A 14,664-nucleotide genomic window follows, 5' to 3' on the forward strand; every position below is an offset into this window, starting at 1 on the left:
CTCAGTCTGTCACGGCCACCCTTTCCACAGCCCCCCGGGGGCCCTCCCCGGCCCCTGCTCCCACAGGGACCCAGGCCTCTGACCGCTGGGTCTCCACCCCTCAGGGGGCCTGCTTCCGGCTGAGTCAGCGTGGGGGGCCCCCGAGGCTGCGTCAGTGAGGGGAGAACTGACGTAGCCCCCCCAGACTGGCGGGGGCCAGCCAAGGTGACTCAGGCCACCAGCCTGGGGGATGGACCGGCCTGAGGGGATGGGGGACTGGGCCTGGGGCCAGCCTGAGAGCAACAATAAGGACCTGGTCATAGAAGCCCCCAGCCCCTCCCCCTCCTCCTCCCTCAGACCCAGGTGTCAGAAGTCCAGGCCTTAAACCCTGGTTTCCAGAAAGGTGGGGACAAATGTGGTCCCACAGTACAATCGGAGGAGTGCTCTGTTGGGGGAGGCCAGGAGTCTGGGGCCAGGTCAGTGGTCCCTGAGCAGCTGCAGGAGGCTACAGGAGAAGGGGTGGCATTGTTCAGGACTCCTGGGTCTTCCCCACAGTTGAGGACACTCGGGACACTTATATGGAAGGGAGGGCAAGGAGGAGAGAGGTAGGATTGGGGAATCCTAAATAATGACAGATGACGGCAAGGAGAAACAGACAGGGCACTGGGTGACAAGACTGAACAGATGCAAAACCAGTGACACCCAGAGCCGCAGAAAGACAAACTTGGAGGCTGAGAGGCCAACACTCGGGGCAGACGTGGGCCTGGGGCTCGGGGCTCTGAGGAGTGGTCAAGGACACAATGGGGAGATGCCACAGGGGCCTGGGGAGGGAGCCCAGGGTCCCCGTTCATGTGCTGGCCCCCAGGCGAGTCAGGGCTGGCTGGTATGAGGTCAGCAGGTCCCAGGCTGTGTGTGTCCGTCTGTCTGTCCCTGGGGGGTCCTGTCTGGCCTCTGGGGGGTGACGGGGCAGGCAGGCCGCAAAGGCAGCCCAAACCTGTCATTAGCGGTGAAGGTGGGGCCCCCCCAATCCCAAGCCGCGGTCCAGGGCCCGGCAGCCCCGCCCCCCACCCCCTCCTTGATCCCTGAGGAATCCCGGGAATTGGAAGTGGGTCCAGATGATGTTGACACAGGAAACGGTCAGCAGCAGCTGCCTGGCCTCAGCCTCACAGCCCCTCTGACCCCCACCCCCAAGGCCCCCCGCCGAGCCCCCTCTGACCTGTGTCATCTCTGACGGAGGCAGCCCAGGGCCCACTCAGCCCCCACCAGGATGTTTACAGATTACACAATGGAGTCAGCCTCACGGGGTTTCCCGCGAAATGGGGTCTAGACTCCTGGACAGTTGCCCTCAGACCTGGTCTCCGGCCCTCTCCTCCCTCAGACCAGGAGTCCTGAGCCCCTCCTCCCCTTCTCTCTAATCCAGGTGTCCCAGCTCCCAGGTCCCTTTTCCCTCCAACTCAGGAATCTGGACACAAAGACTCTCTGCTCTGGGAGGGCTGAGCCCCTTGCTCCCTGAGCTGCTGCAAGGCTGAGTTGGGGTTCACTTGGGGTGAACTGGGGACTCCATCCCAACCTGGTCCCTGCATCAACAAGATGTTTGAGGACCTTCCATTGGACTCCTTTCTCTGCCGATGGGTGGGGAGACCGGCGCCCTCACCCCTAGGCACTGAGAGCTACCTGACAGGTGTGGTCAGACTGCTCTGGTTACATATTCCCCATCAGGGGGACCCCCCCAGACCAGGAGACTCCTGAGCAAGTGTCCGACCCCCGCTGTTTCCTTGCCCTCCTCGGTCCCTAGTTGCAAAGGGGGCCTCTCTAACAGTGGGGCTGGTCGATGTTTCCTGAGCCTCAGCCCCCCTAGCCCCTGGTTACTAGGGGGCAGACCCTGGCAACAAAGTCTCTGTGAGCACGCCTCTGGTTACCACCAGAGGGATTCCCTGGCCAGGCCTCTGGTGCCTATTCCTCAGGTCCTGTTAGGTAAAGGGGGACAGGTTTTATTTAGGTCTGCACTCACTTTCTACTCAGGTCCCTAAGGAGGCCAGACAGACCCCTACGCCACTCCCAAAGCCCCTTCCCACCTGTGTGCTAAGAAAGCAACTCCCTAGCAACCAGGCCTGACCAGGCTAGTATGACACTCGCTTCCTCCTTTCTTTCGGCTAAGGGGGCTCCCTAGCAACAGAACTTAGAACTCGGGAGGGCTCCGGGGGGGGGGGGGGCAGGTGGGCGGGGCCCAGATGGTTGCTGGGGAATGGCCTTCAAGGTCTCTCCCCACAGAGGCCCCAGGGGTCTGGGGAGGCGACATGGTGGGCTATGGGGTCCCAGCCTTGAGTCTCTTCTTGCTGATGCAGGGCTCAGTAGGTGAGGGAGACTGAAGAGAGAGCTGAGCGCAGGGTCATTTATTTTTCTTTTTGTATTTTTCTGAAGTGAGAAGGGGGGAGGAAGACAGACTCCTGCATGCACCCTACCAGGATCCACCCGGCATGCCCACCAGGGGGCGATGTTCAGCCCCTCTGGGCAGTTGCTTCGTTGCAACCCCAGCCATTCTAGCACCTGAGGCAGAAGCCATGAAGCCATCCTCAGCCCCTGGGCCAACTTGGCTCCAAGAGAGCCTTGGCTGCGGGAGGGAAAGAGAAAGGAGAGAGGGGGTTGGGGGGAGAGGCAGATGGGCGCTTCTCCTGTGTGAGATTCCTGACCAGGAATCAAACCCGGGACTTCCACAGACCGGGCCAACGCTCTACCACTGAGCAAACCGGCCAGGGCCGGGGCCTCTTCCTTCTCTATGCAGCACTTGACCTGCTCTATTTTCCTTCACAGATGGGAATGGAATCCAGGGATTCTTCTATCCGTGGAGTGAGCAGTGGAGTCCTGGGTCCCCAAGGATGGGAGGAACCCAGACTAGACTTTTGGGTCCAAAAGGGGAGGGGCTGGGGACCTGGACTCCGTGGTCTGAGGAAGGAGGGGTTGGAGGAGTCTATCCTTGGTCTGAGGGAGCAGGGGTTGGAGGTCTGGAATCCTGGGTCCGCAGAGTAAGCACAAGGCAGTCAGCCCCGGAACTTGGCCTTGGCATCCTGGTGCTCCACGGCCCCCCCGGGGGCAGGCTCTGTGACAAAGCCCCCCACGCGTGGTTGGTACCCAGGCTGTGAAGGAAACACAAGGGACCGCGAAAGCTGCGGGGGCAACGCGGCCATCAAAAACCCCAATCTCTGTCTGCGTCTACGATGCTGCTACCGAGACGGGGTCTGCTACCACCAGCGGCCAGACGGTGAGTGCCTGAGAGACGGGGGACTGGGGTCCCCGGGGAGGAAGCTGGCGGCAGCGGAACTCGGGTCTCAAAGGGATCCTTCCGCGCACTCTGTCCAGAGAACATGCGGATCAAACACATGTGGGCGCTGAGTTGGACGTGTGCTGGCCTCCTCTTCCTGATCGGCACCATCTTCCTGTTCTGGCGAGTGGGGCTGGGCCTCGGGCGGTCCCCCCCCCACCCCCCCGGCAGGAGGGCCAAGGCTAAGCGTGTCCCCTCCCTGTCCCCTCCCGGGCAGGTGGGCCGAGAGCCAGCACATGCTGCACCTCCCAGTGTTCCTGCGGGGCAAACGCGGCCCGTCCAGGACCGTCTCAGGGTTATCCCAAGGCAAACGGAAGGGCAAAATGGGGACCAAGTCGTCCGGGGGCAGCACGTCAGTCACCGTGCCTCTGAAGAGCTCCATGGACGGCTCTGGGATGAGTGAAGGAGGCGAGGAAACGGAAGGGGAGGATGAGGGATAGGGGAGCCCCCTCAATAAAGAGCTAGCACACAGACACGTGGTCTCTTTTCTGAGAACTGGAGGTGGAGGAGACTCAGAAGCAGGGAGTGTGGGCCAGGTACACGTGCTTGGGGCTGTGACCCCGGGAAGGGGGTGTGAACTGATTGGGTCTGAAAGGAGGGATCTGGGGGGGGGTGTAAGCGGGGAGGATGTGAACTGAGGGGACCTGCATTGATGGGGGCCCCCAGGCCGACTAGGGGGGCCTTGCTGTGATCATGGGGGACCTGGACTGAAGGGAGTCTTCAGATGAGGGGGGGTAGCCTACACCAGGCTGGGGGGGGGCTGTTACAGGCAGGGGTAGGCACCTCTCAGCTCTCTTCCCACAGGGAAGACACTCCCACCAATGTTTGAGCACAGCAGGGGTGCCTGCAGGACAGGAGCCTCCCCCACCCAGCAGACCACTTCAGCTCTGGTGGAAATCTCCCCAAAAGTGCTCCCGTTCAAGACTTGTCCTGGCCCTGGATGGTTGGCTCAGCGGTAGAGCATCGGCCTGGCGTGTGGAAGTACTGGGTTCGATTCCCGGCCAGGGCACACAGGAGAAGCACCCATCTGCTTCTCCACCCTTCCCCCTCTCCTTTCTCTCTGTCTCTCTCTTCCCCTCCCACAGCTAAGGCTCCATTGGAGCAAAGTTGGACCGGGCACTGAGGATGGCTCCATGGCCTCCACCTCAGTAGAATGGCTCCGGTTGCAGCAGAGCAACACCCCAGATGGGCAGAGCATCACCTCTTGGTGGGCTTGTCAGATGGATCCCAGTTGGGCACATGCAGGAGTCTCTCTATCTCCCCGCTTCTCATTTCAGAAAAATACAAAAAAAAAATCCCACCAAAAAACTTGTCCTAACCCTGGCTCTCCCTCCCTCCCCCTCTTCTTTCTCAGTGTCAAACCCACACCAACCTCCCCTCCCTAAGTTTTTACCCCAATAGATACCTTACAAGTCTTACTTAATCTATCCCTCCATCTGTCTGGGAAGGCCCCACACTAACAGAGGGGCCCAGCCAGAGGGAGGTCTGGACTGAGAGTGTGGGTCTGGGTTTGAGATCCTGGTGAAGCCAAGCTCCTATGTCCCCAGTGGCTTTGGGATTCTCAAGTGCATGTCAAAGTGACCTACTCCACTATGGCCACCCCCCAAGACACCCCCCCGCAGCCCCAGCGATGTCCCTCCCACAGAGACAAGCAGAACTGGGAGGCAGCCATTTATCCAGGCGACAGAGGAGCACAGGTAGGCATCCTGATGGCCACATGATGTTGGGGGAAGCAGCACATCTCAGTCGAGTCCTGACAGGTGGAGGTGGGGCCGTGGGTTTGTCTGCAGGAGGGAGGGTGTTGTTACTGGGGAACCCAGACCCTTGTGTTCCCTGTGCCTACCACCGAGTGGGCTGGGGGAGGCAGGGAAACCCCTTCCGCCAGCTTCAGCCCCTGACCCACTGGACTCACACACTTGCCCATGGGGTCCCCATTCCTCCATGTCCTGATTTACTGCCATACGCATGTGACTTTAAGTCACCGGGACACAATGATACAGGTGGGGAATGAGAGACCGGGAGAGACAGAGGCACGGAGACAGAAAGAGAAACAGGAGACAGGGAGAGAGGCTGAGACAGAGACACAGGGACAGCGGAGAAAGAAGACAGAGAGGGGACAAATGACAAAGGGTGGCGATGGGTCTGTATGGCCACTCAACTAATTCTGGTCCCAGAGTGGGAGGGGAGAAAACAGAGCCAGGACCCACAAGTCTCTCTGCTAAAATTCAAGTTCTCTGGGCCCTGGCTGGGTAAGTCAGTGGATAGAGCATCATCCCAGCATGCCCAGGTCATGGGATCGATTTCTGGTCAGGTCACATAGGAGAAGCAACCAATGAGTGTACAATTATGAAAAAATGAGCGTATTTCCTCATGTATAAGATGCACCCTTTCCCGAAAAATTTGGGGTCTAAAAACTGGGTGCATCTTATACAGTGGTTGTGGCATTTCCAATGCTATAGATGGAACTGAGGATGAGGCAATATATGAAGACAGTGATTCATCCTCAGACACGGATGAGGACAAGCTAATGGAGGGGAGTTTTTAAAGTGATGAGGAGTTGTATGAATTTTATGTTGACTAAAACTTGAGTTCAATAACTTTACGTAATACATTTTCCCCCCAAATTTCAGGCCCTGAAATTAAGGTGCATCTTATACATGGGAGCATCTTATACATGGGGAAATACGGTAAGTGTAACAATAAGTTGATACTTCTCTCTCTCTCCCCCTACCCCCCTCTCCCATCCTCTCTCTCTCTCTCTCAAATCAATGGAAAAGTTTTTTAAAAGTTCTCTGTCCTTCATGTGCATTATATGCCAAACAGTGTGTTAGCTCATGCTTCACCTATTATACAGCTGTTCCTTCTTTCTGAAAGTGGTTTCCTCACCTGAACCACAGAACAAAGCCTATAATTGGAGGGACTATTTTCTCAATTCTCACAAAGGAGGGCATATGACTAGTATTGTTGTGGATATAAAAAAGAAAAGTTGATTCATCAGATATAAAGAATGTTTTAGGACACATTAGGATTTTATTGTATTATAGAATCCCCATTTGAGAAACTGATTAGTCACTCATCCATCCATTTGTTCCACCTATCCATTCACCCATTAACAAACCCAACCATCCACTCATCCATGTACTTACCCATCTGCCCAAACCACCCAGCCAAACACCCATTTACCTATCTACCCATCAAACAATCCAATACATCCACCCACACATCCATCAACCAATTCATCTACCCACCCATTAATCCAACCACATCTACCTACCAACCAACTTATCCATTCTAATCCATCCATCCATCCATCCATCCACCAATTGATCCACCAATCCACCCACCCACTGATCCATACATCCACTCACTCATCCATCAAGCAACTTACCTATTCATCCATCTTACATCCATCCATGCCATCTATCCACCAACTCATCTATTCATCTATCCACTACCTAACCACCAACCCATCCATCCATCAACTGATCCATCCAACTATCCATCAACTGATCCATCCAACTATCCATCAATTGATCTACGCATCCACCCATCCACCCACCTATCCATCAACTAACTAATCCATGCATGCATCCATCCATCCATGAACTCATCCATTCATCTATCCACCCACCCATTCACCAATCTGTTCATCCATCCATCCATCCACCCATCCATCCATCCATTCACCTATCCCTCCATCCACCAGTCCATTCACCTATCCATTTATCCACCCATCTATCCATCCGTCCACCCACCCACCCACCCACCCACCTACCAGGTTAATCATTAACCTCTGATTTCCTGGGTTCACTTTTTGCTAGGAAGTGCTAAGAACACAGACCCCAGAGACCCAGGTCACACCCTCAAGGGACTCCCTGTTGGGTGGAAGAGACAGTACCAGCACATGCAGACACAGCACGCGATGACACAAGCAATCATGGGGAACCCACAATATGAAGACCCAGAGAAAGGCAGATGCGTTGGATCTTAAAGGACAAATGGGAAGTTTTCTGTGGAGGCCAGATAGCAGTGGCACTCCTACTGCATGGAGGACATGAACAGAGACCAGCTGGTGTGAAAGCCTGGCTGTCCATGGTCTGAGGGATGTCATCATGACTGCAGGGAAGGCAGGAGATGTGGCGCTGAGACATGGCAAGCCCACAAGGCAGTGAGCGGCCTGGGTTTAACCAGTGGGCTATGGGGAACCACAGCAGGTCTTTAAACAGAGGAGTGCACAGTGGAGAGTGTGTGTTTAGGAAAGCGAATAGAGGGTAGTGGGGGGATAAAGGGAAGGGAAGGAGCCTTCCCCGCACCTTGGTCTGCGCCGCCATCACTCTCCCGCCTCAGTTGGTCATTCCCACTCTTTTTTATTTTATTTTTCAGAGACACAGAGTCAGAGAGAGGGACAGATAGGGACAGACAGACAGGAAAGGAGAGAGATGAGAAGCAATAATTCTTTGTTGCAGCTCCTTAATTGTTCATTTATTGCTTTCTCATATGTGCCTTTAAGGGGGGACTACAGTAGAGTGACCCCTTGCTCATGCCAGCGACCATGGGGTCATGTCTATGATCCCATGCTCAAGCCAAACAACCCCACGCTCAAGCTGGTGAACATGCACTCAATCCGGCAACCTCTGGGTTTCAAACCTGGGTCCTCTGTGTCCCAGTCTGATGCCACTCTTACCCCCTCTCTTTAGACTTTTTGTCAGGAGAATCTCAGCTGTGTGCCCTTGGACAAGAGGAGGCACCTTTCTGGACCTCTGGGGACGGTAAGAGGAGTAGTGACCCAGTCACACTGAGGATTAGATAGGATCTGATGCGGCAGGGGGCTGGCGTGCAAGAAGGGACATCCAAGCTAACAGTGACCTCTCCCTGATCTCCTGAGGGGTGGGGAGTGAAGGGAGCAGGGTTTCATTGGTGTCTCTCAAGTCTGCACTCATACCCATTCTCTCTATCCTCTGAGACTCTGCTACTTTCTGCTTCTCTCCTTTCTAATCATTTTATTTTTATTTTTTATTTATTCATTTTTACAGAGAGAGAAAGAAAAAGAAAAGGGGGAGGAACAGGAAGCAACCACTCCCACATGTGCCTTGACCAGGCAAGCCCAGTGTTTCAAACTGGCGACCTCAGCATTCCAGGTCGACGACTGCACCACCACAGGTCAGACTCTCCTTTCTCTCTTTTTTTTTTTTTTGTATTTTTCTGAAGCTGGAAACGGGGAGAGACAGACAGACTCCTGCATGCGCCCGACTGGGATCCACCAGGCATGCCCACCAGGGGGCGACGCTCTGCCCCTCCAGGCCGTCGCTCTGTTGCGACCAGAGCCACTCCAGCGCCTGAGGTAGAGGCCAAGGAGCCATCCCCAGCGCCCGGGCCATCTTTGCTCCAATGGAGCCTCGGCTGCGGGAGGGGAAGAGAGAGACAGAGAGGAAGGAGAGGGGGAGGGGTGGAGAAGCAGATGGGCGCTTCTCCTGTGTGCCCTGGCCAGGACTCGAACCCGGGACTTCTGCACGCCAGGCCGACGCTCTACCACTGAGCCAACCGGCCAAGCCAGACTCTCCTTTCTCATCTCGACCTGGTCCTGACTCTCCCTCGCTTCTTGCTTCTCTCTCTCTTTCTCTCTCTCTCTCTCCCTGTCTCTATCTCTCCATCTTTTTCGGTGTCTCTCTAACTCCATCTCTCCCGAAGCCCCACCGTCCCTCCCTCGCCTTGGTCCCTCCCTCTTTCCCCCGGGTCCCTCCATCTCTCCGAACTGTCCCCCTCCGTCTCTCCCCGCCCCGCCTCCTGGCCACTTACCTCGGGCTCACTCGGTGCCGCCGGCGCCCGGCGCGGCGGGCGCCGCCTCGAGCGTGACGAGCTGCAGGCGCACGCGGCGGGAGCCGGCGCCGGGCGGCAGGGCTGTGCGGGCGCCCCGCCGCGCGCCCCGGGATCCGCGCGCCCCGCGCGTCCCGGCGGCGGAGGAGGCGGCGGGCGCCGACCAGCGGCGAGAGAGCTTGCGCGCCAGGCGGGCCAGCGCGGAGGGCCGCAGGCCGTAGTCGCGCTCCAGCTCCTGGCGGGAGATCTCGATGTTGCCCGTGTACCAGAGGATCCAGCCCAGCAGGCTCAGGAAGACAAGCAGCGCCCCGGAGTAGATGAGCAGGTCGCCGAAGTCGCGGCCGCGGACCTGCAGCTGAGCGAACACGCCGGTCAGCAGCGCCGCCATGCCCGCCACGTCCAGCGCCACGGCCAGCAGCAGCGCCATCCGGCAGCGGCCCAGGCCGGACGCGGGTGGGGGGGCGCTGGTCGGCGGGGACGGTGTCCCCGGCGAGGGACCCGGCGAGGCGGACGCCGCGGGCGCTGCGGCCATGGCCCCTGCTTCTTCGCCGCGATGGCTCCCGTCGGGGAGCTTTCCGGGTGCCGCCCGGCCAGGGGCGGGGTCGGGGACGGCGCCAGGTGTGCCCTGAGGCAGCCAGGTCATCCGAGCCCGGGGCTCTGGGTCCAGGCCGGGGTTTCCGTGCAGGGCCTGGGGGTAACGCATACAGGCGCCCCCCGGCGCCGGCACCCCAAGGAGCGGAAGCAACACGTGGTCTACATTCGGGACGCTGTAATGGAGGCAGGGCATGGCGCGGTGGAAGCCCTGGCCTTGTTCGGCTCAGCCCGTTCCCATAGGCCTTCTGGACATCCACGATGGGGACAGTGGTGTCACAAACAAGGATCAGGCCCTGGCCGGATAGCTGGGTGGATTAGAGCACTGTCCCAAAGCCCAGAGGTTACCGGTTCAATCCCTGGTCAGGGCACATACAGGAACAGCTCGATGTTCCTGTCTCTTTCTCCCTCCCTCCCCCTTCCTTTCCTCTCTCTAAAATCAATAATATAAATATTTTTTAAAATTTAAAAAGTCTGACCTGTGGTGGCACAATGGATAGAGCATTTACCTAAAAAATGTTGAGATCCCTGGTTCAAAACCCCGGGCTTGCTTTGGTCAAGGCACGTATGCAAAGCAACTATTACAAATTGATCATTCCCTCTCCTCTTACCTTTCTCTCTATCCTCTATCTGAAATCAATCAATTAAAAAATTTTTTTAAATAATTAAAACAAAAAAGGATCAGACAAGGCCCTCGTCTCTAAAGCGCTCTGAGACGTAAGGGTCAGCAGTCATGGGCTCTGCTGAGGGGTCCCCTCACCCTGCCGGTCCCCTGGGGCCTCCTGGGCGCCACCACCTGGCGAAGGGACGGAAGGCACAAAGGTGGACCGGTCACGGGACTCTGACCCCACCGTCAGATTTAAGGTGCTCTTGAGGGAGGTGACGGAAGGTATTGTCATTGCTTTTGCTGGGCAGGAGACTCGCCAGGTCCTCCGGCACATCAGGCCAGGCTCCTGCCCCCTTCAAGATGAGCCTGAAATGAACAAAGTCGAAACGAACGGAAAATGAGACTTCCAGGGAGTCGCACGGGTGGAAGGAACATGGCGGGCTCCAGGGGAGAACAGGGAGAGGCAGCAAGGCATGGGGCGGGGGCCGAGCGAACAGAGATGGGACCCTAAAGGAACGGAGGAACCAAGTTGGGCTTTCCCAGGCTAGTTTCTTTTCCTCCAACTAACTCGCCCTTTAGAGGAAACCCACGCTCCCCTACGTGGCAGTCTGCAAGAAGTAAGGCCTAGCTTCTCTCTAGACGCAAATCTTCCAAGTTTTGTTTTCAGAAGACCCTGAAGGAGGGAACCGAGGAGGCTTCCGGAGAATTCCGAATGTGGCCGAAAGGGACCGAGTGTTTTCGAACACACCCGAACTGGCCATGGGCCAATCAGAAAGGCGGCCACCCTCCGAAGAGCGCAGCGGTTCCGAAGATTCCCCGAGCCAGCCGTCAGCGACAATAGCCGAGGGCTTACGAAGAAGACCGAAAGCACCGAAGACTTCGGGGCTAGGCTTCAATATTTAATTCACGCACTCCGAAGTTCATTCGTAAACATGAAGTGCTAAAAGAAATGTTTATTGAGCACTCATCCTGTGCCAAGTGCTGAAGGGAGCAATCCTGGGGAGAGGCCGCTAAGGAAAGGAACTTGGGGAGGGGGGGGGGGGGACTCTCGAGCTGTACCCAATCGGAAACCCAGTCGTAGAGTTCCGGAAACAACCGAAGGGCCTCGGAACCGGGGTGTGGGGTGATGGTGCGTCCGAGAACAAGCCCTCGGGTCTCTAGCCGGAGAGTTCCGAAGGTTTCCGAGTCAAAGTGCGACCGTATGGCGGAAGTAGACGAAAGTCGCCGAGCCGCCCCGGAGAGGCAGTGTCAGGTGATGATGCGCGTGTGCCCCGACAGGAAGCGGAAGTGCGTGTCGGTATGAAAGACGTCGCCCCGCCCCCTGCGTGCCTCTTTTCGTCTCCGGCTGCCGCAGCGAGAGGAGGTGAGAGTGAGTTCTTCCACTTGTCCGCGTGGCCGTCCAGTTTTGTCCCAGTCGGTCTTTCTCGTGGCGTCCCACGCATCCTTGGCTGCTCCCCGGGTCCCGCCGCCCAAAGGCGCTGTGGGCTTCTCACGTTCTTCCAAGCAGTTCGTTTTGGCCCCTGAGTTCCGCCCCGCCGCCTTAGGTCACTCGCCCCTCCCCCCAGCAAATCCCTGAGTGCTGACGGCCTTCGGGCTGCACGCGGTCGCCAGGTCCCCATGCACATCCTCCCCGTGTTGTCCTGGCGGGATCCCCGGACCCGGCGTTGACCTGCCTGCGTCTCCCCTAGGACATCTTCCAGTGCCCCTTCCTTTCCCTCACAGCTGCCGCCATGTCTGCCCACCTGCAATGGATGGTCGTACGGAACTGTTCCAGCTTCCTGATCAAGAGGAACAAGCAGACCTACAGCACCGTGCGTGGGGCCCGGACGCCTGAGGTGGGGGGCGCCTACGCGGTGGTCTCCCTCTTCCTGACCCCCCGTGCGTTCTCTCTCTCTCCCCCCTCTCCCCCCTAGGAACCCAATAACCTGAAGGCTCGCAACTCCTTCCGCTACAACGGGCTGATCCACCGCAAGACGGTGGGCGTGGAGCCGGCGGCAGACGGCAAAGGCGTGGTGGTCGTTATGAAGCGGAGAAGTGGTGAGCGTGTCCCTCGGCTTGGCCCACAGACAGCAACTCCCACCCCCAACGGGGCAGAGAGCTGTGGGTTTTTTTTTTCTTGTGTTGGGGACAAGAGTCATTCTGCCACTCAGTCGAGGATTCCTGGGGATCAGGATGTTCCTCTGGACGCTGGCTCTCTTCTCAGCCACCTCCTCCTCCACCGTGTGAGCTGGCCGGATCTTTTTTAACCTGTTTTGTTAAACAGCCCAGGTGGAACTGGATGTTTCTATCTGGCTGCTGATGGGAAAAGTTAAGCAAATAGATGAGCCTCCCTTCAGCTCCCACTTGTAGTAAGTGACAGATGGTCTCTGAAGCAGCAGTTTGACTCCCATTCTGTGTGGACTCAAGCAGAACCCCCTCCACCCCCCTGCTTTCCCCTTAAAGGGCACCTTAGGTATAGGTGGACCATTTTAGTGTCTTAAAGGAGGTCAGGGTGTGTTTGGGGGGTTTTTGAGTTGTGTGATATCATACCTGGACCACATTCGTTCTTGTGGTTTTAAGAAAAAGGAATGAGTTTTTTTCCCAGTTCTCCAATGAGGACCAACTTCTGTTAGGGGTCAGGGGTCAGCATCTCGGAGTCAGCATCTTATTTCGTGTCAGCAGTGGCCAAGGTCTGCCAACTCCAGATCTGTGACTCCTGTCTGTCCTGGAGGGGTTTACCCTTCTCAGGAGCACAGCCCAAGAGCCCCCAGTCACTTGCACCAGTGGGATACTTCCCACGTTTCCACACTCTGCATTCTGGAGTGTTGGGTCCTAAAAAAGGATGTTGATCTTGGATTGTCGAGTGTGGCCTTTCCCAGACTGTCAGGAACCAAACTGATGCGAACAGTTAACGTGGGTCCTGCTTGGGGGTCTTGGCTGAATTCTGGGCAGTAGAGTTCAGACTTCACCTGTGTACCAGGCTTCCTCCTTACCCCAGGGTCTCTGTGACTCCGTCACTTCAACATGGGGGCCAGGCTTCAGCTTGGCATTTAAGACCCTTGTTCAGAGCAGATACCATGGGCCCGAGAGGGTGGGGCAGGGGGAGCAGGGTGGCTACAGTGCTAGGACTGCTCACTCTCTGCCCAGCATGGTGCCAAGTGCCCACCTTACCTCCTGCCTAGAGAGAGGCAGCCCGGATTCTGACCACTCTGCTGTTAACGTATGTGACTTTGGTTAGACGTCCCCGTCCATTGTGTCTGCTCTCATTTCTGTAAAGTGAGGTGACAGTGAACGCTGTGTCCTGGACACAGTGATGAGGAGATGTCTGTACAGAGCCCATGTCCTGGCCCTGATGGTTGCCGTGAGAGTCCTATAGATGCGTGTGGAAAGGGGGCTGCTGCCTGCCTGGGCTCAGCCATGGTGTTCAGGTCCTCAGGTGCCACTGCACCCTCACACCTGGAAAGTGTACTAAAGGCCACAGCCATCTGACTGACTTCTGGGGCACTCCCTTCTCCACCAGGCCAGCGAAAGCCGGCCACCTCCTACGTGCGGACCACCATCAACAAGAATGCCCGGGCCACCCTGAGCAGCATCCGGCACATGATCCGCAAGAACAGGTACTGCCCAGATTTGCGCATGGCCGCCATCCGCAGGGCCAGCGCCATCCTGCGCAGCCAGAAGCCCATGATGGTCAAGAGGAAGCGCGCGCGCCCCACGAAGAGCTCCTGAGCACCCTCCCACCCCCACTGCCTGAAAAGCAATAAAAGGCATCACAGTCCACCTCTCTAGGCCTCCTGTTTTGTATTTTTCTGAAGTTAGAAACAGGGAGGCAGACAGACTCCCACATGCTCCCGATCAGGGGGCAACGCTCTGCCCATCTAGTGCGATGCTCTCTTACAACCGGACCATTCTAGCACCTGAGGCGGAAGCCATGGAGCCATCTTCAGCACCCAGGCTAATTTTGCTCCAATGGAGCCCTGGCAGTGGGAGGGGAAGAGAGAGAGAAAGGAGAGGGAGAAGGGCGGAGAAGCAGATGAGTGCTTCTCCTGTATGCCCTGGCCAGGAATTGAACCCAGGACTTGCACACACCAGGCCAATTCTCTACCGCTGAGTTAGCTGGCCAGGGTCTTCCAGGTCTATTTGACCATAGCCCATTGGCCCTATGTGTGTGACCCAGGCCATGTCACTATAACGGCCAGCTTGTTCCTGGGGGACCTCCACACCCACTGGTAGCAAACAAGTCAAAGGGTGTGGGGACAGGATGGACTGTGTCCAGCTAGGGGAGCCCAGCCCCAGTATGTGCTTTGGTCTAGCGTCCCTGCTCCTGTGGGGAGAGCTAGGAGTTGGAGGAAGTTCCTGCATTCGGTGCATTGGA

The 14,664-nt window shown here is 57.2% G+C and overlaps 3 protein-coding genes across 4 annotated transcripts; 2 read left to right on the plus strand and 1 right to left on the minus strand.

Annotated features, from left to right (window-relative positions):
- Positions 1-2,200: 2,200 nt before the first annotated feature.
- TMEM190 (transmembrane protein 190) lies at positions 2,201-4,876 on the plus strand. Its single transcript, XM_066374524.1, has 5 exons — positions 2,201-2,334; positions 2,791-2,826; positions 3,113-3,238; positions 3,337-3,421; positions 3,516-4,876. The coding sequence occupies exons 1-5, from the start codon at positions 2,211-2,213 to the stop codon at positions 3,736-3,738; spliced, it is 594 nt and encodes a 197-aa protein (XP_066230621.1). The 5' UTR covers positions 2,201-2,210; the 3' UTR covers positions 3,739-4,876.
- Positions 4,877-4,956: 80 nt separating this feature from the next.
- TMEM238 (transmembrane protein 238) lies at positions 4,957-10,333 on the minus strand. The gene is made up of 2 exons (XM_066374521.1): positions 9,095-10,333; positions 4,957-5,082 (listed from the first exon to the last, which is right to left on the minus strand). The coding sequence occupies exon 1, from the start codon at positions 9,897-9,899 to the stop codon at positions 9,102-9,104; it is 798 nt and encodes a 265-aa protein (XP_066230618.1). The 5' UTR covers positions 9,900-10,333; the 3' UTR covers positions 4,957-5,082; positions 9,095-9,101.
- A 1,213-nt stretch (positions 10,334-11,546) lies between these two features.
- RPL28 (ribosomal protein L28) lies at positions 11,547-14,063 on the plus strand. 2 transcript variants are annotated; one of them, XM_066374523.1, is made up of 4 exons: positions 11,547-11,673; positions 12,033-12,121; positions 12,224-12,347; positions 13,810-14,063. In XM_066374523.1, the coding sequence occupies exons 1-4, from the start codon at positions 11,610-11,612 to the stop codon at positions 14,016-14,018; spliced, it is 486 nt and encodes a 161-aa protein (XP_066230620.1). In that variant the 5' UTR covers positions 11,547-11,609; the 3' UTR covers positions 14,019-14,063. The 2 variants fall into 2 exon arrangements, with proteins under 2 accessions (XP_066230620.1, XP_066230619.1); XM_066374522.1 differs by having other exon boundaries at positions 11,656-11,679.
- Positions 14,064-14,664: the final 601 nt, after the last annotated feature.

The sequence above is a fragment of the Saccopteryx leptura genome, chromosome 3 (genome assembly GCF_036850995.1).
Source record: "Saccopteryx leptura isolate mSacLep1 chromosome 3, mSacLep1_pri_phased_curated, whole genome shotgun sequence".
Lineage (NCBI taxonomy): Eukaryota > Metazoa > Chordata > Mammalia > Chiroptera > Emballonuridae > Saccopteryx > Saccopteryx leptura.

What these genes read in the sequence shown, in the direction of transcription:
- TMEM190 (XM_066374524.1), top strand. Translation starts at nt 2,211, where the DNA reads ATGGTTGCTGGGGAATGGCCTTCAAGGTCTCTCCCCACAGAGGCCCCA. An exon ending in GGGATTCTTCTATCCGTGGA is followed by an intron (nt 2,827 to 3,112) that starts GTGAGCAGTGGA and finishes GTTGGTACCCAG; the next exon opens with GCTGTGAAGGAAACACAAGG. An exon ending in CTACCACCAGCGGCCAGACG is followed by an intron (nt 3,239 to 3,336) that starts GTGAGTGCCTGA and finishes CACTCTGTCCAG; the next exon opens with AGAACATGCGGATCAAACAC.
- RPL28 (XM_066374523.1), top strand. Translation starts at nt 11,610, where the DNA reads ATGAAAGACGTCGCCCCGCCCCCTGCGTGCCTCTTTTCGTCTCCGGCT. An exon ending in GGCTGCCGCAGCGAGAGGAG is followed by an intron (nt 11,674 to 12,032) that starts GTGAGAGTGAGT and finishes TTTCCCTCACAG; the next exon opens with CTGCCGCCATGTCTGCCCAC. An exon ending in ACAAGCAGACCTACAGCACC is followed by an intron (nt 12,122 to 12,223) that starts GTGCGTGGGGCC and finishes TCTCCCCCCTAG; the next exon opens with GAACCCAATAACCTGAAGGC.
- TMEM238 (XM_066374521.1), bottom strand. Translation starts at nt 9,899, where the DNA reads ATGCCCTGCCTCCATTACAGCGTCCCGAATGTAGACCACGTGTTGCTT.